The following is a 22,896-nucleotide window of genomic DNA, read 5'->3' as shown; positions in this document are numbered from 1 at the left end:
AAGGAAAAAGCTGTCAGTTATGTAAGGTCACCTTACTTTGGTCATGAACACCTGTCTCAAGTCTAGAACAAGGACTCAGGTAGGGATGGCAAACAAATCTAAAACCAATCGTATATGATTTTATATAGAGACAGTGCTGGTAAACGAGCTCTCTGGGGGGAGAAAAGGTTTGATTTATACTGTTTGCCAATTTCCGCAGTCTAATTACTCCCACAAAGGCAGATTTCAAACTACCAACTGTTGGCTAACAAAATTCCTGAATATTTAACAACTGGCTCTCCTAGTAAAGGCCAGCTCCAGCATACCACTACTATAGGTGGTAGAAATAGCCTTTTTTAAAAACTTCGAGTGGTTGCCAGAGGCGGGAGGGTGGAAGGTGTACAACGTGGGTAAAGGGGGTCAAACAGGACAGACTTCCAGTTATGCAATAAATAATTTATGGGGATGTAAAGTACAGCATGGTGACTGTAGTTAATTTGAAACTTGTTAGGAGAGTAGACCTCAACAGTTCTCATCACAAGAAAAAAAAATTGTAGCTATGTTTGGTGATAGATGTTAACTAGACTTACTGTGGTCATCATCTTGCGATATATACAAATATTGAATCATTATGTTGTACCCCTGAAAACTAATTTAATGTGATATGTCGATTCTACCTCAATTTTTAAAAATGTAATTTGAATGCCTTTGGGAGAGACAGTCACTGATGGCTGTCCTTATGAGTTACCCCTGGTGCCCCTGCTCCCTATCGCTTACTCAAGGTGCATCAGCTAGTCCCATTACTCGCCTGGCCTTGAGCTGCTTTGGTCTGGGAGGTAGAGATGCTGTGTTTCACCAATGGCCGTGGGGTTCTTGCCTTTGTCTTTGAAACTGGGTCCCTCCCAGGCTTCTCATCTCATCTTCTGGTATTGAAACACAAAGCAGGTGTTAAAAATTATGTGGACTGCTCTTACTCTCACCCTCTTTAATTTATATAGATTTGGCTGTTTTAAGAATGCACCATATTGGGGCGCCTGGGTGGCTTAGTCGGTTGAGCGTCTGCCTTCGGCTCAGGTCATGATCCTAGGGTCCTGGGATCAAGTCCCACATGTGGAGCAGGGAAGTCCCACATGTGGAGTCCCACATGTGGAGCAATGGAAGCCCCTTAGAGACAGCGAGAGTGTCTGATCTACCTTTGTAGGCAGTATGTGACAGTGGGAGGCACTCAGTAATGAGCAGGGAGCCTGCTTCTCCCTCTCCCTCTGCCCCTCCCCCTGCTCGTGCTCTCTCTCCCTCTCTGTCTAAAAGAAAAAAAAAAAAAGAATGCACAATATTTATCAAAAGAGATGCCAGTGCATAGTCCCTGTCCCCCTTTGGCCAATAACTCTCTGACCTTGGGCAACTTAGAAAATGTCTCAGAGGCTCTGTCTCCTTAATGGTTTCCTTAATGTTCTCTGTGAATGCTTGCCTCAAACAACTGCTGTGAGGATCAAATAATAATAAGTTAGAATAATAACAATAACAGTAATTGCTGACATCTGTTGGGCTCTTACCACACGGCAGGGCCTGTGCATGGCCCTTGGTCTGTGCTAACGTAATTAATGCCCGCAGGCCCTGGTGTGGAGTCTGGCACCTGCCAGGGGATGTTGTCAGTGATCGCTATTATGTTTACTGTTGTTACTGTTTTTGCAATTATAAGAACCATGGTGATAAAGAATCAAAAACTATGTTTCTCTTTGGTCAGATTATCATGGGAGCGTCAGTTACGTACATACATAATGGCCTCGTGTAAGAAACAAATTAAACACGGTTATATGTGTACTTGAGGAGTTTATCTTCTGCAACAATGACTCTGAGAGAGAATAGGGACATAGACAAGCACATCAGCATACGTACAAGTTGTTGTGTGTTGTTTCACCAGCCTCGGAATGTTTTCTACCAAATGACCATTGGACAACAGATGGGGCCCTCAACATTTGTGAGATTTCATTTCAGTATTCCCCTTGAGAAATGGAATAAAGTCTCTAATATTTCTATTAAGTTTCATCAGGAAACCTTGGATGGTGGTAAAAGATACCCTTTCAGGGGCGCCTGGGTGGCTCAGTCGTTAAGCGTCTGCCTTCGGCTCAGGTCATGGTCCCAGGGTCCTGGGATCGAGCCCCACATCGGGCTCCCCGCTCAGCGGGAAGCCTGCTTCTTTCTCTCCCACTCCCCCTGATTGTGTTCCCTCTCTCGCTGTGTCTCTATCAAATAAATAAATAAAATCTTTAAAAAAAAAAAAAAAAGATACCCTTTCAATCATATTCACATGAGAAGATTTCACTGTGTTGCGGTATTTGCCAGAATATAAGCAGGATTTTTTTTTCTGGAGTCCTTGAGAAAAGTGGATGCCACCTTCTATATGAACCACGTGGTATAGGGCACTCTTGTTATTTTGAACACAAAGTTTAAGGGAAACGTTAGCCTAAAACACCAGCTTTAGTCCGTGAGCACTTTAGGTGCTTACAGAGAGGGGCCTGCTGATAGAATCAGTTTTGTTTCTAAATGAGAAAAAAAGCACCATTCTAATTTAGTTATACTTCTGTGCGTCATCATAACAGCCTTTTTAACAGTTAATGTTGAAAGAATAATGCAGTAAGTGGTGCACAACGTGGAGATCACCACCACTAACCTGGGTATTTATGGCTTGGAATTAAATGTCCAAGACAGCAACATACAAAAATTCAAATGGCGTATTTCGTCGAGTCAGAAGTGAAGATAATATGCCTTGGAAACATTAGAAACTCAAAAAAGCGGGTGACTGATGGTGAAAATACTGATTCCAGATGCACCTGGGACATTTAAATTGTTTGATGAAATGTGAGTGTGGAAAAAGTAGTATTTCTGAATTCATATAATTTTGTACACAATATGTGGTTTTAAATATTTGTGTAGCTGAATTAATATTTATTGTAAGTCCATCGCCTGAAGGTTTCAACTACATTCCTGAAGGATGGATTATATATTTAAGCTTGCCAGGACACATTTCTGAGGATCTTGTCTTTGGAGGAGTGGGGATCATCTCACATTTAGGCCCGTGTGGTTGGTTCATCAGAGCTTTTAGACACGTGGTCTAACATATTTTTCTCTCCAAGCCAGCTCCACCCTCCCCCCCACCCCCCACCCTTTTACTCAGGTAGGGAAAGACTTTCACTTAAGGTGAGAGGCAAAGAAGAAGGGAACAAGCAAGCTGTCTGCGAAGACTTATTTGCCTGGTAGGATCTAGAGTGAGAAGAATGGAGAAAATGGGATCAAACATTCAGAAACTACTTTACACAAGGCAGACTTAGTAAACTAAGGCCTATCGTACCACTAATAAGCCCCTCATTGGAAAGTCTCATAAAAGATCCTCAGAGAGATGAGAAATGACAGCGGCAGAGAACGCAGATCATTGGTTCTTAGCTTCTCCCCCCAGCTTGATGTCAGGCTGCCGAAGGGGCCCAAGCCCATCATTGTCCCACGTCGGCAGTAAGTGCTCGGCTCAGAAGTCCTATGGGAGGGTACACCAGCTGTGAAGGCAGATGTGGAAAAAGATGAGTATGGGAGCTTTTCTAGAAAGGAGGTAAGCAAATAAAGACACTCCTGGTTAAACACAACCCATTGAAACATTTCAGGATCAATTCTGTTTGCAAAGCTTAGAATGAAGATATTTCTAGCAGCCCATTTCCCCAAAAGGAGGTGGGGGGGGAGGGTTGGGGAAAAATAGTGCTTACCTTTTATTACCTAAGTACCATATTTCAATTTTAAAGAGCTTTTTTAACCCAAATGCTAGTTACAACCAACCAGTCTTTTCCTAGCCTTGGGCTAAAAGTTACATCAGTAATGGAACAACGCCACATTTGATTATTGACTATGTATAGAAATCTAGTGACTGACTCCACATTGTAAAATAATCGTGCCGTGACAGGATTGACACTTGTATTAGCTAGAAAGCCTGGGGCCACTGTTAAAACATCGATTTCCCTTCATTTACACTGACTTCTGTTGGGAGAGGTGGCAAAAGGGTACAGAAGAAAATGTACGGGCAGGGAGCTAAATTTAGAAATAGCCAGGACTAATCCTAGAAGTTACGGAGAAATAATCAAAGAAGAAAGAAATCTGTTCTTTTTCACCAGTCAAAACTTAGAACTCCCGTATGTGAAAACATAAAAGGATTTTTTTAAACACACTTTTTAAAAAGAGAAATCCATGCAACAGAGAATGTGTATGTTTTGTAAATATGTCCAATAATAGAAAAAAAAAACAAACCTTTTTTTCAGGCAGTGAGCTCACAGGCAGAATAAAAGATGTGGTCTCCTGCCAAGCTGGCACTGGACGGATGGAAGGCAAGCTAATAATCAGTGTTTCCCTGAGATTCTTGAAAATGGCCCTAACAGGGAAGACTTTCTTGCCTGTTGAGTGACAGGGTTGTAAGGATTGACTCCTCAGGCATTGCCACAGGGTCCTGGAAAAAATGAAATCAAGGTGATTAGCAAAGGAGTGAGGGAGTGTTTTTTGACCACCTGGATCCAGTCAGGCCTGAGCTCAGATCCACTCTTGTGAGGTAAACCAGTCAGTCCCAGGCCTTCAGACCAGTGGTCTCTCCATCTACAGCACCCTCACCTGCCTCTCTCCTCCATGAATGTTGGTTGGGCTCCACATGGAGAGACTATGTGATAAGTAAAGTCTATATCTCAAAAATAGTTACATTTTAATGTATCCATTCAGAAAGACTACATTTTCTCCTAATTTCTTCGGACTGTTCAGGCCATCTAGGTATAGGCCCTGAAGCTTACGTTTCATTCCCTTCAGGAAAAACGCACCTCTGCCCAGCCGCATTTCTACTTAATAGCCATGTCACCTTTCCTTTGCTTGCCCAGAAAGACACCTTCGCTTGGAGTCGACCCACCCGTTACACATACGTAGCAAGGAAGAAAAAGCAATTTTTTGAAATCCATATTTCATCCTTTTAATCAGTAACCCTAAAGTTCCTTTATTTCTCCTTTTGGCCACTACCGTTTCCTGTTGTCAGCTCAGCCGAAAACCTGGCTGTCATGCTTGACTAAACCTTGTCCTCTTCCACCTCCCCTGTACATTCAGATGACCTCAGATTTTATCAGTGCTTTTACTTCTATAAGTATATATATAAATGCTCTGTTTATGTATATTTATTTTATTTATAGATATTTAAATTTAAATGATAGTAAGTGCTATATTTAGTATTTGGGTTTGTTTTTCTCTGACATTTGCAATTGCTCCATGAAGTTGGGGCTCTCCTTTGTCTTTTTCTTGTTTCCCTCAAAGGAAAGCAAGGCGCTCAGCGTACAGTGAGGACTCGGTAATTTTCATGACAACTGTCAAATCTGTGTCCTCATCCTTATTTCAGGAGCAACTATCTTATCAACACAAGCTATCATTTGTGATGGACTTCCTGTCCAACAGGTAACCCACTGAAGGAGGTATGACTTCCGTCCCCAGTTCCCAGCTAAGGAAACTGAAGCACAGAGGTTATGTAATATGCTCAAGGTCACACAAATAGAAAGTGGAGAGGTCGTGTGACTCCAGAGGCTATACTCTTGTTATCCTCTATGCTCTGCCCGTCTGGTCTTAGTTAGCTTTCATAGACTCTGCTGTTTTACTGGCCTGGCTTCCCGACGGGCTCTCTGCTCCCATCTCTGAAACATTTTGCCAGAAGGTTCATAAACTTCTTCAGTGTTTCCTCCTTGTTTCAAAGGAAAACCCAGTGTCCAAGAATGAGCCCTCCACCCCTGCCCACCTCACCATGTCATCTCTCATATGCCCTCCTGGCACCTCATGCTCTCCCTGGCTCTCCCAGGCTCAATGGTTCCAAGTACTTGTCATATTCTCTCCTTTCCCTGTCAGGGTATACATTCTTCCACCTTCCAGACCCAACCCTGCCTGGTTTGCTTTCCAGGAAGCTTCCCTGACCTCCTCCTCTGAGTTAAGTGTCATCTCAAGTGCTTCCACCACATACTTATATCATTTCCAAACATCATTTCACTTTCCGATTTTGTAGTGGGTGAGGATCATATCGCTAACTCTCTGGCACAGTCTGGCACACAGGGCCATTAAACAGGGATTTAGTGAAGAATGGGCCATTCTTGTGGTTTTCCACAAGTACTTGTCAATCCTTGTTTCTGTCCCTACATAACTTTTCATTGTGAGCCATGGACCTGCTTTGTCCTGATAGGACTAAGCTTTGCAGATGTGAGATGCCAAGTTCTTCATTAAGAAAAGGTAGAATGAAGAATGACCCCCTCCCCCAAGATGTCCACATCCTAATTCCTAGAACTTGTCAATATGGTACCTTACATGGGACTTTGCAGATGTGATTACATTAAGGGTCTTGACATAGAGAGATTATCCTGGATTATCCAGGGGGGCCCAGTAGAATCACAAGGATCCTTCTAAGAGGAATGCAGGAGGATCAGAGTTAGAAAAAGAAGATATAAGGATGGACGCAGAGATCAAAGAAGAGAGATACTAAGCTCTGACTTTGAAAATGGAAAAAAGGAGCCTTGAGCAAAAGTAATCAGTCTCTAGAAGCTAGAAAAGTCAAGGAAACAGATTGTCTCCTAGAGCCTCTAGAAGGAAGACTGCCCTACAGACCAGTTTTAGACTTCTGACCTCCAAATTTGTGTTCTAAAAATCCATAAGTCTGTGATAATTTGTTAAGCAGCAGTAGGAAGCCAATATAAATTTGTTACCTTGAAATATAATAGTGCTGTAATAACACCTATAAATATGGAGTGCCTTTGGAATTGGGAAGTGGAGAGAGACCGGGAGAATTCTGAGAAGCATGGTAGAAAAAGCCTAGATTGCCTTGAGCAGTTAGTAGAAAATATGGATATTAAAGACTCTGTTAGGGGCGCCTGGGTGGCTCAGTTGGTTAAGCGTCTGCCTTTGGCTCAGATCATGATCCCAGGGTTCTGGGATCGAGCCCTACGTAGGGCTCTCTGCTCAGCCGGGAGCCTGCTTCTCCCTCTCCCTCTGCCTGCAGCTCCCCCCGTTTGTGCTCTCTCTCTCTCTCTCAGTCAAATAAATAAAATGTTTAAAGACTCTGCTGGTTGGGGCGCCTGGGTGGCTCAGTTGGTTAAAGACTCTGCTGGTAAGGGCTCAGAAAAAGGTGAAGAGCATGGTGAAGAAAACCTATATCATCTTACAGAATATAAGTCATCACAAACACACTGTTGGTAGAAATATGGACGTGAAAGTTACCATTGGCAAGTTTCCAGTTAGAAACTGGAGGAAAGGTGACACTTGTAATATGGTGGCCAAACGCGTAGCAAATCATGTCCTACAAGGATGTGGAAAGCAGAACTTTAAGCAATGAACTTGACTATTCTGCTGAGATTTCTTAGCAGAGTGTTAGTCACCACCTAGTTTCTTCTTGCTGCTGATAGTAAAATGTGAGAGCAAAGAGATAAATTGAAGGAAGAGTTGTTCTTCAAAAAGGAGCCAGGACTTATGGATTTGGGAAATTCTTAGCCTGTCCGGATTGCAAAAGATGCTAAAACTAGGAGATTCGCTATCGGGAACACATGCTCTGGAGAGAAGGCCAAGGGTGTGGCTGAACAGTCTTTTGCTAATCCCTGGAAAAAATTAAAAGTTCAGAGTATTCGGTCCCACGGATGACTCTGAATAGAAGAGGCATGTATTCCCTCAACCGTCTCAGCAGAAGCCAGAAACAGAGATGGGATTCTCTAGGGACTCTCTGAGGAAGAGCCTCCTTGGTAATGGAGTGAAGCCCCATGACTTACACAGGAGGCCCATAGCATTCTTGAGGAGGTTGTACCAGCAGAAGGACTGCCAGTCTGAACCGAAAGGGACAGTGAGAGGGTGAAATGAAAGAAGGGTGTCGTGCTCCCAAACTTCTGCAGGCAGGAAACGAGCTGATAAAAGAGCTCAGCTGCAAACATGTTGCTGCCCTTCAAGAAAAAGGAAGAATGGCCACAAGGCTGGAGCCGCAGGTCCAGAGAGCAGAGTCTTAATCCACAGAGGATTATTACCAGGCCTTGAAAGCTCATGGAGTTTGCCCAGTTGGATTTTGAAATTGCTTGGAACAAGCAACTCTTTTTTTTTTTTTCCTTCCGTTTCTCCCTGTTTGAATAGCAATGCTTATACTGTTGTCTTATGCCTACCCCACCATTGTATTTTGTGAGTGAGCAGGTCACTTGATTTCTAGTTCCACACATTCATGGATGGACAGCAGTTCTGCCCTAGGATGGATTAGACCCAGAACCTCATTCATATCTAATTTAGATTATTTAGGTAATGAAATTTAGGGACTTTTGAGCTGATGAGATTTGGCTACTTCTTGAGACTTGGGTTGATGCTGTAATGGGTTGAGATTTTGGGATACCTTGAAGTGAACCTGTTTTGCATGTGGGAGAGATCTGAATCTTTAGTATGAATCCAGGGGGAACACTGTCATAGGCCAAATAAAGCCTGCCCCCAGAGATGTCCACATCCTAAACCATGGAACCTGTAAATACGGCACCTTACCTGGGAAAAGGGACTTTACAGATGTGATTAAATCAAGGATCTTGACATGGAGAGATTTTCTTGAATTATTTGAGCAGGCCCAATATAATCACAAGGATCCTTTCAGGAGGCAGGTAGGAGAATCAGAGTTAGAAAAAGAAGATGTAAGGACAGAGCAGAGGTCAGAGAGGAGAGAAGATGCTACAGTACTGCTTTGAAGATGGACCATGAGCCCGCGAGTGTAGGTGCTGTGTAGAAGCTGAGAACGGAAAGGAAACGGATTCTCTCCTAGAGCCTCCAGATGGAAGGCAGCCCTATAACTTGTTTTCAGACTTCTGACCTCCAGAAGTGTAAGATAATAAATGTGTGTGGTTTTAAGCCCCCACGTGTGTGTTCACTTGCTATAGGAGCAATAGGAAACTGAGATGGCAGATTTTCTAGGCACTGACAAATTTGGAATTAAAAAAGAGTTGTGGGTGTGCCCAGCGAGTTCAGGAAGGCTGGAGTCTGATTTTTTGGCTGTCTTAAACAGAACAATGAGTGCGAGAAAAACAATCGTGCCTATAAGAAAAACTGGATCATTTAACTTTTTTTGTTTTCAGCTTTGACATTGGCAGTTTCCTCAACTTAGGAAAACCTGTCGAGATTTTGGTTCCGCACAGGGAAAGTTTAGCAACTCTGCGTAAATGGTGACTTTTTGTTTGTTAAAATATTAAAGACATGATGGGTGATGCATTTCTTCATTCTAATATTTTATTAACTTTGATCAAATATACTTTGATTTTTCTGGCTATATTTTTACCCACCGGAAAAGTCTGTGACAAAGCGTGTTTATTTTGTGCTAAAGAGCTCTTAAATGCAGTCTTTTGGGGACCACAGTCCATTGATAGTTGAACTCTTAAAATCTTTGATCTTGTTATTATGGATGACAACGAATGTGATAGGCATTTCTATGTGTTTTGTTGTATTTGATGGTTGGAGAGAAGTGAGAGATGGAAAATTCAAGAAGTGTGTGAGCATGGGTGTAGGTGTGGATGTAGGTGCAGTTTTCTGGGGTATAAACCACAGATTTTGCCTCTGTTCCCTCTTCATGTATGCAGGTGGCATTTAGCCTGATTGACGAATGCTTATCCACTACAGTCAGCTAATCAAGTAGTTTCAGCTTTCTTTTGAAGTCTAAACTCAAATTTTAGCCCAATTTAAACTTTCAGTATTTCAGTTTCTTCCATATTTCTGTGACTTACACATAATTTAGTTCAAATAAGATACTTGACACAGTTGGACATCAGATTATTCAGAAAAAAAAGATTTCTATGATTAATGTTAGATAGTTCTGTGATCAAGAAAACATACTTTTTGAAAAAAAAAAATGAGCATCGTGGTGGTCATTAGGGCTATTCATAAATATTCCAGTTCTGTTCTTTCCAAGCACGTAGTAGGATTATACTTTCTCCATTCTCTCGAATTTACGTGTAGTTCTCTGATTGGCTTTGGCCAAGTAAACATGAGCACTTAACTTTTGCTCTGCTCTAGTCTTCTCTGCTCTGCTGTGATGATTATGACAGCATGGGCCGACATGGGGCCTCCATTAGCCTGAGTCCCTGAGGGATAGGACGAGCAAAGCCCCGCTGCTAGCCTGTGCTAGACCTACAGCATGTGCAAGACATAAACTTGTATTTTATTGAACCACCAATACTGGGTATTGTTTTTTACTGTAGTGTGATCTCCCCTGTTCAAAGTGATAAAGCGTCTTGGGCAAAAACTGAATATGGTTCTTCCAGATTAGTTCATTGTCTGGGTATGTATGTAATACTTCTCTGAAAAACTCAGAGATACATCATCTTGTGGAAAACATCCTCAACTTAAAATTCTTCATGTAATTTGACAACATTATATAGAGCTTGTTACTTTTAATTACTGACATACTGGCATAGTGACTTAAGGACTTTGTTTTAGATTTGTTGGTACACGACTAAATCTGTTCCAAGAAATTTCTTACAACTGTTTACTTTTTAAAGATTATTTTAAATGTTTACAATCTACCTCGAGAAACAACTGCACAAAATATATTAGGTCTTTAAAACTGGGGCGCCTGGGTGGCTCAGTTGGTTAAGCGACTACCTTCGGTTCAGGTCATGATCCTGGAGTCCCGGGATCGAGTCCCACATCGGGCTCCCTGCTCAGCGGGGAGTCTGCTTCTCCCTCTGACCCTCCCCCCTCTCATGCGCTCTCTCTCTCTCTCTCTCTCATTCTAGCTCTCAAATAAATAAATAAAATCTTTAAAAAAAAAATAAAACTGATTTGCCCCACTTAACATTTGCTTGATATAAAATTAGGTATATTTTAATTTATAGGAAAAGAATTTCCATAAAGCTGATAACTTTCCATGCCAACTTCATCACTACTAAATTCTAACAAAATACTAATAGTTCTAATAATCTCCCTGGACAGGTAATTATAAATGGAAGTGTTGAGTTCATGAAACTATGAAGATATAGGTCGATCTAAGTCAACAGTTTCATCTGGTGGCTTGGGCCTTGCTACTTGTTAATATCCAGAAATTCTGGTCGAGTGAATGTGTCACCATCATTCAGAAGACAGAAGCTAAAATTCCTTTATATTTGAAGGAAGCAGTATCCTATCCCATGTTAATGCCACATGAGAAATCCTATATAAAACATCAAATGAGGTTTTTCTTTTTAAGATTTTTTTTTTAATTAATTTGAGAGAGAGAGAGAGAGCACACGAGCAGTGGGGGGGGCAGAGGGAGAAGGAGAAGCAGGCTCTATCCCAGGACCCTGGGATCACGACCCGAGCTGAAGGCAGACGCTTAACCAACTGAGCCACGCAGGCGCCCCGAGGTTGTTTTCTTAAAGGGTACATTCTATGGGTTACTCCCTCAAAGTTGGAATGATTACTCATGTATTTTATAGCTGATGTCTTCCTGTTTTAAAGATGTGTGTACCCCCCCAATCTCCTAATTGTAGTTAAATTATTTACCTTTCTAGTTTTCATGTATTTTCTGAAATGCAGTGGTTCAAATGTACACACATACACACACACACACAGAGTCTGTGTGTAGGGGGGACACTTTGCGAATTCATATTTAGTAGTTTTGTGTCTTTTCTCTGTGTAGCTCCCTCACTGGCAGTCCCAGAGGCTAGTGCTCCAACCCCCACTACTTTTCTCTAGGCCTCCAGCTTCCTGCATCCATCTGGCTCCTGGGATTTCTTTATAAGACTGAACTTCCTCCTGTTGGGCCCAGAAAAAGAAATTGAGATTCCTCCCCACATTTCCAACCCAGAAACAGCTCAGGGAGCCTCGCAGGGCTACAGCTATCTAGATCTGCTCAGACTCAGTGGGACAACACAGGCAAAAAGAACTGACGGGTGAAAAGAAGTTCCATCCCTTGCCAACGGGGTGGGGTGCTTTCTGCCATCTTCCGGAACGCATTGGGTGGCTCCCTTCAGAATTAAGGAGGGGTGGGGCACCTGGCTGGCTCAGTCGGTGGAGCGTACTGCTCTTGATCTCAGGTTGTGAGTTAGGGCCCCACATTGGGTGTAGAGATCACATAAAAATAAAGTCTTCCTGGGCGCCTGGGTGGCTCAGTTGGTTGAGCAACTGCCTTTGGCTCAGGTCATGATCCTGGAGTCCCGGGATCGAGTCCCGCATCGGGCTCCCTGCTCGGCAGGGAGTCTGCTTCTCCCTCTGACCCTCCTCCCTCTCATGCTCTCTGTCTCTCATTCTCTCTCTCAAATAAATAAATAAAATCTTTAAAAAAATAAAAAATAAAAAAATAAAGTCTTCCAAAAAAAAAAAAAATTAAGGAGGGGAAGTTTGGGGGGAATTTTGTACAGAAGCTATCAGTTTCTCTCAGGGTTCTGACTTTCCCTTTGGGAGATGCCACCCAGGGACAGGGGAGCAGCCCCATAAATACAGTTGGATTGACTGTCTCCATCCAGCCTCAGAGAAACTAGGAGAAAGGTAAGTTTACTCTAGACACTGACAAGTGTGCTCTGTTCATAAAGAGAGAGAATTATTCCAAGCAAAGGAGAAAGTTGTTTGATTTGCTGTTTAAATAAACCTGTCACTACCTGGCTTTAGTTTGCAAATATTTTTAAGAAATGGATGTTTTTTCCAACTGATAGAGCCCCTAAGTATAAAACAGGTTAAAGGGGTTGCTGCTCGGGTGGGCCTCCCTGTTGACCCCGAGGCAGCTCTGCAGAACCCCAGGGGAATCCTAAGCACAAAGGTATTTATTCTCTGAAATAGAACTTCTCAAACTTTTTTGTCACCTCAGACTCTTATTTAATATGCAGATTCCTTGGGGCACCTGGGTGGCTCAGTCAGTTAAGCATCTGACTCTTGATCTCAGCTCAGGTCTGGATCTCAGGGTCATGAGTTCAAGCCCTGCGTTGGGCTCCACACTGGGTGTGGAGCCTACTTATAAAATAAAATAAAATAAAATAAAATGCAGATTCCTGGGCCTGATCCCAGAGACTCATACTCGGGAAAGCTTGTGTAGGGCCTGGGAATCTGTATTTTAACAAGCACCCTGAGGATTCTGGATACGAAAATGAATGGATCATGAGAAACACTGCTCTACAAACTGCTTGCTGGGGGCCTATTCAATGGGTTCGTCTTAGTCCCCCTTGGTTCCAGTTTATTTTAAGTATTAGTTTATAAGTGTCAAGTACCAATAAAATCAGTTTTTCTGCCAAGAAAAATGATATCTTAGTTACTGCTTCCATCATCTCCCGAATTCTCTGTTCTTATTTCTGGAGCACCCCAGACATAGCATGACTCTTGGCTCTCTGTTGGGTCTCCTCCATCAGGCTCCCAGCAACCTCGTCCTGTCAGCCCTTCTGGTTTTCTTTGTTTATTTGATTGTTTCTTTGCCTTTTTTTTTTTAAGCAGATCTCTGTAAACCTCCCCTTCCCCAACAAACAAACCCAGAAAAGAAGTTAAGTGATGTTTATAAGCAAATATAAAGCTGACTTCTTGATGCAAGTATAGTTAAACTGGTAGGCATGTAAATGCTCTCACATGGCAAGGTATTCTGAGGGATGCAAAGAACAAATCCAAATAAGTCATGGTTTTAAAAATAAATGAAGCCCACAATGAGATACCACTTGAATGGCAATAATCAAGAAGACACTATCAAGTGTTGGCAGGGATGTGGAGAAACTGGAACCATCATGCATCCCAAGTGATAATGTAAAATGGTGCAGCCACTTTGGAAAATGGTTTGTGATATCTTAAATAGTTAAATATACACTTAGCATATGATCTAGCAATTCCATTTCTAGGAACCTGCCCAAGAGAAATGACAGTATATGTTTGCACAAAGACTTATATGTGAATGTTCATAGCAGCATTATTCACAATATCCTCAAACTTAAAACAATCTAAATGTCCATCAAATAGTGAATGTGCAAACAAAATACAGTATATCCATACATTGGAATATTATTTAGCAATTAAAATAAGTGAAATACTGAAAGATGCTACGATATAGATGAATCTCAGAAACATAATGCTAAATGAAAAATGCCAGACACCAAAGGCTATATATGATAAGATTCCATTTCTATGAATCTATAAAAGGCAAATTTGTAGAGACAGAAAGCAGATTTGTGGTTGCCTGGGGCTACAGAGGAGAGCAGAGAAGAACTGCAAATGGGTTTGAGGAAACTTTTTAGGATGATAGAACTGTTCAAAAACTGGATTGTGGTGATAATTGTACAGTTATATAAATTTACTAAAATCACTTAATCATACCTTCATAATGGAATTTTATGGAATGTAAATTTTACCTCAATATGGTGGTTAAATATTTTTGTAAATAAGGCATATAGCAAATTAAATAATCGATAGTTCTTTTCTCTGCAAAGGCAATAGAGACACTAGTCAAAGTATGGCCTGCAGACCTGGGGTCCCCAAAACAGTCTCAGGATGTCCTCAAGCTCATTTTCCTAACAATACTAAGAAGCAGTTTGCCCTTTTTGCTGTGTTGACATTTGCATTGATGGTGCAAAAGCAATGGTGGTTGAAACTGCTGGTGCTTTAGCACAAAATCAAGGCAGTGGCCCCCAATCTTATAGTCATTGTATTCACCTGCACCATGCACTTACAGTGGAAGGATACATTCCATTTTCACTTAAGAATCTCCTTGATGAAGCAGTAAATTTTATTTAATTTTATTAAGTCTTGTGCCTTGGGTGCAGAGCTTTTTAATAGTCTATGTGATAAAATGGGAAAGAGGCATACATAAGGCATTTTTCTGCACACCCAGATAAGATGGTTATTTGAAGGAAAAGTACTTGTTCAGTTGATGGAGTTGCAGGCTGAACTCGTGGTTGTTTTTATGGAATACCATCTCTACTTTAGAGAAAAAAATGCCTGACAGATAAATTATGAATATTCAGGCTTGGGTATTTTGCAAACATTGTCTCAAGAATGAATGAAGAGAGGGGCGCCTGGGTGGCTCATTCGTTAAGCATCTGCCTTCGGGTCGGGTCATGATCCCAGGGTCCTGGGATCGAGCCCCACATCGGGCTCCCTGCTCAGCAGGAAGCCTGCTTCTCCCTCTCCCACTCCCCCTGCTTGTGTTCCTGCTCTGGCTATCTCTCTCTCTGTCAAATAAATAAAATCTTAAAAAAAAAAAAAAAGAATGAAGAGAACCTGTCACTTCAAAGAAAACAATTGGCAGTATGTGTTGCCAGTCATAAAATTCAAACGTTAAACCAAAATTAGAATTTTGGAAAATTTTATACCACCATGAGCTTGACAGCTTCTGTCAAGATTTTCCTAATGAGATTGATGGTGAATTTTAACAAATGTGATTTTTTTTTTCATATTGTACAAGGAAATGTGTCAAAATTTGTATAATATGGGCAAAGGGGTCTTGATACTAGAGCGTTTGAGAACTGCTGGCCTAGTGGCTAATAGCAAGGACTCTGGGGCCATTCGGCTTCGGTCGAAATCCCACCACTATCACTTATCACCTGTATGGTCTCAAGAAAATACTTCACCTCTCGATGCCTCAGCTTTCTCATCTATACAAGAGGAATAAAAATGGTACCTATCTCAGAGAGGTATTGTGGATGTAAGAATGAGTTGATAGGGCGCCTCGGTGGCTCAGTCGTTAAGCGTCTGCCTTCGCCTCAGGTCATGATCCCAGGGTCCTGGGATCGAGCCCCGCATCGGGCTCCCTGCTCGGCAGGAAGCCAGCTTCTCCCTCTCCCACTCCCGCTGCTTGTGTTCCTGCTTTCGCTATCTCTCTCTCTGTCAAATAAATAAATAAAATCTTTAAAAAAAAAAAAAAAGAATGAGTTAATATATGTAAATATTTGTGAATATTAAAATGAGTTACTATATGGAAATCACTTAGAATAATGCCCGACCTATATAGTAAGTGATCATTGATATTAAGATCTTGGTGAGTGGTAATTTGTAAAAACAAATACATCATACATACATAATCAAAAGAAATCTCTCTGTAATTATATATACTTTCTTTTTTCTTTTTTATAACTGGGAAATCTGAAGGTGACATTCCCCCCAGTGCTTCTGCCGAAGCTTTGGTCCTCCCACTTCCTGGCAGTGCGCACCTGTGCGCATGCGCAAAGGGATGGTTGTTCAGGACCTGAGTATCCCCGCCCCCTCCTCCCCCCCACCCCCATCCATTGAGCCCTGTTATTTGGGGTTTCCTTCTCTCCCTAGCAACCACACAATATATTTTTAAGGAAGATGCGGAGAAGCAATGTCATTGTGAAGGGTACCGTTTAATACATTGACTATAAGCAGAATACGATTGTGTATCGTTTACAGTCATAGAATTAGAGGCGTTCCTGCCTCAGCAATGTTTACAATTACAGTGTCTCAAAAAATAAATAACAAAATTACAGTGTAATTTAGGCTCAGCGTTTGGGAAATTATGTGAATAGGGAAAAAGTGTAGGGCTCTGTCCTGTGTCCATTTTCGGTGCTTAATCCAAGCAGACAGGAAGTTTAAGGGGGAAAAAATGACTAACTCGGAACCTACCTCTGCAGTTCTTCAGAGAGACTACATTAAAGCTATTTTTATCTCTCACTGTTAAAAAGAAGTTCATCATTTGTTGACCTTGTTCATCCGTGCTACCAGTATACGATGTGTAACTCCCATGAGGTGCCAGGCAGGCCCCACCGAGGCTCGGAGTCCCCACTGGTAAAGCCTAGCCCTCCTGGAGCTGCTTTGTGAAAGCTAAGGTGGTTCATCTGTTGTTCCCTGGCTGTGTCAGCAGAAGGAACAGTATATATTTTATGCCTTTTAAAAGCGTATGAAAATACTCTTCAGTTTAGTGTGGGGCAAAGAAGGTAAGATAGACCGCAAAAGAATCATAATGATTGTTTCTTTTCCTGGAAGATCACAAACAAAAATTACCCTGTATTTTGGAGCCCTGATGTTATACAGATAAGCTCACGTTTAATGGTAGATAGCAAACAACCACAGCGTGCAAATCGTTGGAGTTTCACTGATTTAAATGGCTTCTGCTGTCCTGAGAGAAATAGGACCTCTCAAAAGAGTTCATTTGGGGACCATCTGCTTTATGCACCATCCCACATCACTCTGCATGTGGTAAGAGCAGTGGGTTGGCCCACAGGAGTCTTTATTCCTTGCCCTCCCCTGGGTCTTTAATTATCGCTACACGTCAGGTTCCTTGAGTGGATATAGTCACCTGTTATAAAAAGGTTTAGAATAGTCTGTCCTTTCATTTCGGGGATGTGTTGTCAGAGCAAATTATAAAGCATCCTAAATATTTTTTAAAGATAGTGTTGTATAAATACAGAGCAGTACTATTATTGAGATAGTATACCTACTGATATACTTGCATTTTTTAAAAAAGATTTTATTTATTTATTTATTTGAGAGAGAGAGCACAAGCAGCGGGGGGGGGGGGCAGAGGGCAGAGGGAGAAACAGACTCCCCACTGAGCAAGAAGCTTGACATGGGGCTCGATCCCAGGAACCTGAGATCATGACTTGAGCCAAAGGCAGACGCTTGACCGATTTAGCTACCCAAGTGTCCCAATATACTTGCATTTTAAGATTTGAGAATGTTTCTTTCCCGTGAGGCTGGTAAACTGGGGATAAGAAATCAGATCAGACTAAAAGCCAAAGAAGTGCTTCTTGAATATAAGTTAGTATTGAATGTTATTAATTCAATTGAATTCAATCTCAGTATTTGTTATGGGTGGAATAAATTAGTTATTGTTAATCATGTTCTTGTCTCTGTCACTGCGAGGGCCTCATGCAAACTTCATGTCTCAATAACCGCAGTTGTCTTTTATAAACAAAATGCACTGCATTTAACAGTTAACCTGAGCACATAAACAACGTCTGTAATTACACTACTGCTGTTCTTTGGCACTAGAATCTTCTGTTCCTTGATTCTCTTACTAATTTTTCCTAAAAACACCTAAACATCAAATATTAGTTGCACATAATTTCTTATAAATACTTACAGCTGTTATAAAGCTAACTTCTCTTTTCATGACAGTGTTCCCTGTTAAAATGCTTGGGCAGTTTTACCTTACAGTATAACCTCTTTGCAGGATTTTTTGCCCTTGTGAAGTGGTCAGCTGTGGAGGGTCTCAAACAAATCTAACATTTCCATGATGACAGTTCATGCCACTGCTTAATTGCTGATTCTCACCTTGTCTATTACATGTGTGTTTTATGTTTTTCAGGAAAAAAGTGCCAGTTCAAACGTAAGACTTAAAACTAATAAAGAGATTCCAGGATTAGTCCATCAACCCAGAGCAAAGTAAGTTCTAGTTCCTATTTTCCTTATGTTGTTTTTAAAGCTAATAATGTTTTCAGAGTGAGCTCAGTTTTGCCTGCCAGCTAACCAAGATGTATTGTAAAGCTTCAGTGAATTGAGACAGTGTGGTTTGGTCTAATGGAACAGCATAGAGAGTCCCAAAACAGACCCATAATAAATGACAGAACTGACATTTCAGATCAGTTAGAAGAAAATAAAGGGGAATATCTTTATGACTATGGGGTAGGGAAGAATTTTGAATTAAGTCACAAAAGATGCAGATCTTAAGAAAAATGATTCATTAATATGACTGCATTAAAATTAAGAAATTCCATTTATCAAAATTTACTGTAGGGGAGTAAAAGGAAATGGTGGAATTTATCTACAGTGCATATAATGGACAATAGTTGGGTTTCCAGGTTATGTAAAGTAATTCTATAAATCAGTAAGTACAAAACAGAGAGCTCATAGAAAAAGAGGCTAAAGATGTGAACAACCATTTCACCACAGAGGAAACTTGAAGAGCTAATAATGTCTAGGGAAAATACCATTTCGCACCACAAGATGGGCAAAATTTAGAAAGTCTGGTGGTACAAATGGTTGACCAGGATGTTGAACAACAGGCACTCTTCACCCCAGTGGAAATATAAGCCAGTATAATTACTTTGGAAAACAATTTGTATTTTCTAATAAAATTGTACCTGGACGTACCTTGCCCACGAGCAACTCCCCTCTCAGGTGTATTAGCCTAGAAAACCCTCACGCATGCGTGCCCCAGACATGGTTGATGGGTCCATAGCAGCACTGTTTACATGAGCTCGTAAAGCTCTTGAAGGCAAAACTCGAATGTCCTTCAGAAATATAGTGGATGACCAAATAATGTGGCATATTCTTAAGCTAGGAATTCTACACATCAGTGAAAGTGAATGACCTATGACTGCATATGTCAAGATGGAGGACGGTCATGAAGGTAAGGCTGTGCAGTAAGGAAATACTAGCATCTGCCTGCATATAGTCATTTATATAAAGTTCAAAAAAGCAGGCAGAACTAATCAATAGGTTATATATGTATGTCATAAAACAATAAAGACGAGCGAGGACATGAAAAGGCATTAAACTTAGAAGAGTGGTTCTTTCTCACTGGATGGAAGACAGTGGGACCAGGGATTCTGTTTGTTAACCTGAGTGGTGATTACATGGGTGTTCCTTTCATTGTTATTATTTAATATTGCACAAATAACACGGTATATTTTGTTATGCATTGCACGATTAAAAAGTTAGAGAGAAGAATGAGTATTTTTCTAGATTGTTCTAGAACTGAATCTACCTTGGCAGTGAAACGCCCTTTGTGTGACTTTGAAGCTATCTCCCCTTTCCTTCAAAGAGGCTCTGTTTTCCCGAGGCTACAAATCTCTTTTGTGGGGTTCCACCTAAATAAGAACAAATTCCCTGAGGGTGCTGATCGTACTAGTGCAGCTGATCCAGTCACACCCACCCCCCAAATAAACCTATTACATCTATTTAATAGTAGTTCCATCCCAGTCATAAGCAGAAGTTGTGTTACGTCTGGTTCTTCGCAGGAAATGGAGACAAAAATAACCGAGGTCCAACCAATCACTTTACCCTGGCTCGGTGTCTTTGGTGGTGCTGTAGGTGGTTAGGACTCTACAGGGTGGTGAGCTCAGAGATTTAATTGTTTACTTTCAAAGAAAACTGGACATTTTAAAATCCACTTACCATTTACATTGACAGTGGGATGGTAAAACCGAATTTTGCACCCTTAGGGACACGTGATGCCGTAATCACAACCTCCCGCATCCACTTCACTGGTAGCCACTTTTATCTACACTAATTTTATCTGCCTTTGAGGGACAGCAGGTATCTGATGATAGAATGAAGTCATCTTTTCATTCAAGCCATTCAATATATGCTATTTTTTAAATTTTTTTTAAGATTTTATTTATTTGTTTGACAGAGAGAGAGAGAGAGCACAAGCGGGGGGAGTAGCAAGCAGAGGGAGAAGGATAAGCAGGCTCCCTGCTGAGCAGAGAGCCTGATGCGGGGCTCGATCCCAGAACCCTGGGATCATGACCTGAGCCAAAGGCAGACGCTCAACCAACTGAGCCACCCAGGCGCCCCCAGTATATGCTATTTTTAAATGTTTCCCTTATCTCTGAGTTCTAAGGAGGGGTTGCATTAAAGAGAATTTCTTTTTTCCTTTGGTGTAAATACTTACGGAACTTAGACATAGACACATTGAAGCAGATGCTTTGCAGACCGGCCTGTGCTGGGGCTTTCAGAGAGGTTGATTAAACTGGCTCATGTGTTTACATTTAAATTAGGAAGAAAATCCTCTGGGGTGTGTGTGTGTGTGTGTGTGTGTGTGTGTGTGTGTGTGTTTTAAACTATGAGTCAGAACCTTGGGTTACAGGAATTCAACTATGAAATCTTCCTGGAAGTCCATGAGGAGTGGTACTTTTCCTCCTTACTGACACAGAGGATCAGGGAAACTATTATTTATTCTGCAGTGTATAAAACAAGATAATGAGTTTCTTTTCTCCAGAAGTGGAAGGGCAATCCCATATGTGATAACAGGAGATTTAGTAATAATAAAGGTAGATAGGTAATAAAAGGCAGATAGTCTTCACACCTTCATTTGATATAACATGCAGAGCACATTCTTACTTTATGATCTCAGGCCAGTGTCATTGGGCTTCAGTTTTCTCAGATTAAAATAGAGGAGAAAAATCCTCTCTCCTAGGGCTGGGGATTAAATGAAATAATGTATGCCCAGTGTCTATCACAGTGTCTGATGCTTGTTAAGAATGCCTTAACAGTTAGGGGCATCTGGGTGACTCAGTCGGTTAAGCGTCTGCCTTCGGCTCAGGTCGTGATCCCAGGGTCCTGGGATCGAGCCCTGCATCGGGCTCCCTGTTCAGTGGGTAGCTTGCTTCTCCCTCTGCCACTCCCCCTGCTTGTGCTCTCTCTCTCCCTCTCTCTCTGTCAAATAAATAAAACCTTAAAAAAAAAAAAAAAAAAAAGAATGTCTTAACAGTTAGAAACAGCCCAAATGCCCTTTAACAGGAAATTGGGTAAAGAACCTCACTGCCTTCACACGGTGGAATATTAGCAATTAAAACAAATGCACTGTAGCAACACACAACGCTGGATGGACCTGAGCAATATAATACTAGAAGAAAAGAGTAGGACCTGAAAGATTACATAGAGCATGATGCACTCTTCGTAAAGTTAAAAACAACTAAATAAATCATCTGCTTTATAAAGCACATATGCAGTAAAGCTCTATAAAAGGGGGGAGGGCATGTTGGTTCCCTTGAGTTGGGGGAAACACACGCCTGGGTGGGAAGTAAGGTAGCTCTAGGTTGTTGTCAAGGTCCTGGCTTTTGTTCTTTGTTTTGGTTTCGTGGATGCTTATTATACTATATTTGACTAAATAAAAGTGAGCTGTGCATGAACTGCTAGCAAGGGTGTGCCATGATGTGAGGATTAGGATTAAGCCACTTCCCCAAGGTCCAGTTGAGCAATGGTGATGATAATTATGAAAGAAAGAACTGTGTTCAGGCCAAGATTTGCCAGGAACTCCCTGAGTGATGGCATTTTATTTTTGCAGGTGAAGTATTAGGGAGTCAGGGCCTTGCCTTCTGATACTTTTGTGGCTTAGGTTTTTATTATAAGGGGAAACTTTTTTTTTAAGTCACTGAAAATGAAAGCTGTATACCTTTCAGCTCTCAAGCTCATTTTGCCCACCTTTTTCATTCCTTTGATTACTCGTCATTAAGATTCCATACTGTTGTCATCCCTCGTGTCATGAAGCCGAGGAATCATAGTCAGAAGAGCTCTGGATGACTCAGGGCTGACTCACAAGGGCTCAGCCAGCGCCAGCTGGGGGCAAAGGAAGTGCTGGGGGTGGGGGGTGCGGGGAGCATTGTGTTTTCCGCTCAGCTGAGTGCAGGGAGAGAAATTGGAATTACTGAGATTGTTAAGTTTTATCAGTTGAATCAAGTGCCAGCATACAGGCTTTTATAAAATATTTTTAGATCTAATTAATCTTAGCATCAAATATTCGTACTTTATAAACTGAATCATAAACAATTTAATTATCCGTTTCTATTATCTTGAGGAAAACTAGAAAGGCCAGTGTGCTTTTTTCCTCCCTCCCCACGGATGGTCACCAAAGTGTGCATCAGAAAGGGTTTAAGGAGGGGGCTGTTACCTACGGACTGTTTCTCACGGTGCAGTTCGGACTCTTGAAGGTAAAAACGAATATTAATGCCATCGTGTTGATGGAGTTCCCACACGAGGAGAGAACATCCGTGTTTATCTAGGCAGGAGTCGGTGCAGATGGGGCGACTTTGTGATTTATTCACTCCCCCAGAGTAACAGTGCTGCCTCTGCCCCTGTGGAAGGGCCTTCGGGGCTTGTCTGTGAAATGAATCCACAGAGGACAGAGACGAGCCGAGTGAGCGTCGTGCTTGTGGGTCACACCACCCTGAAGATGGCCTCACGCGGGCCCTTGTTCTGTCGGGGACAGTGGAGCTTATCAGAAGGAGCTCGTTTGGTGCGTCAGGA

At 41.6% G+C, this 22,896-nt stretch overlaps 1 protein-coding gene across 5 annotated transcripts in view; it reads left to right on the top strand.

The window, feature by feature from the left end:
* C7H1orf21 (chromosome 7 C1orf21 homolog) overlaps positions 1 to 22,896 on the top strand; it is a 263,879-nt gene that overhangs the window by 170,175 nt on the left and 70,808 nt on the right. For all 5 annotated transcript variants that reach the window (XM_078078060.1, XM_078078061.1, XM_078078062.1 and 2 more), the window contains one exon: positions 18,233 to 18,309. In XM_078078060.1, coding sequence (XP_077934186.1) covers positions 18,233 to 18,309 — 77 coding nt within the window. The remainder of the gene's footprint in view (positions 1 to 18,232; positions 18,310 to 22,896) is intronic.

This window comes from Halichoerus grypus, chromosome 7 (genome assembly GCF_964656455.1).
Source record: "Halichoerus grypus chromosome 7, mHalGry1.hap1.1, whole genome shotgun sequence".
In the NCBI taxonomy this organism is placed as follows: Eukaryota; Metazoa; Chordata; class Mammalia; order Carnivora; family Phocidae; genus Halichoerus; species Halichoerus grypus.
This window is presented reverse-complemented; position numbering and strand designations above follow the sequence as displayed.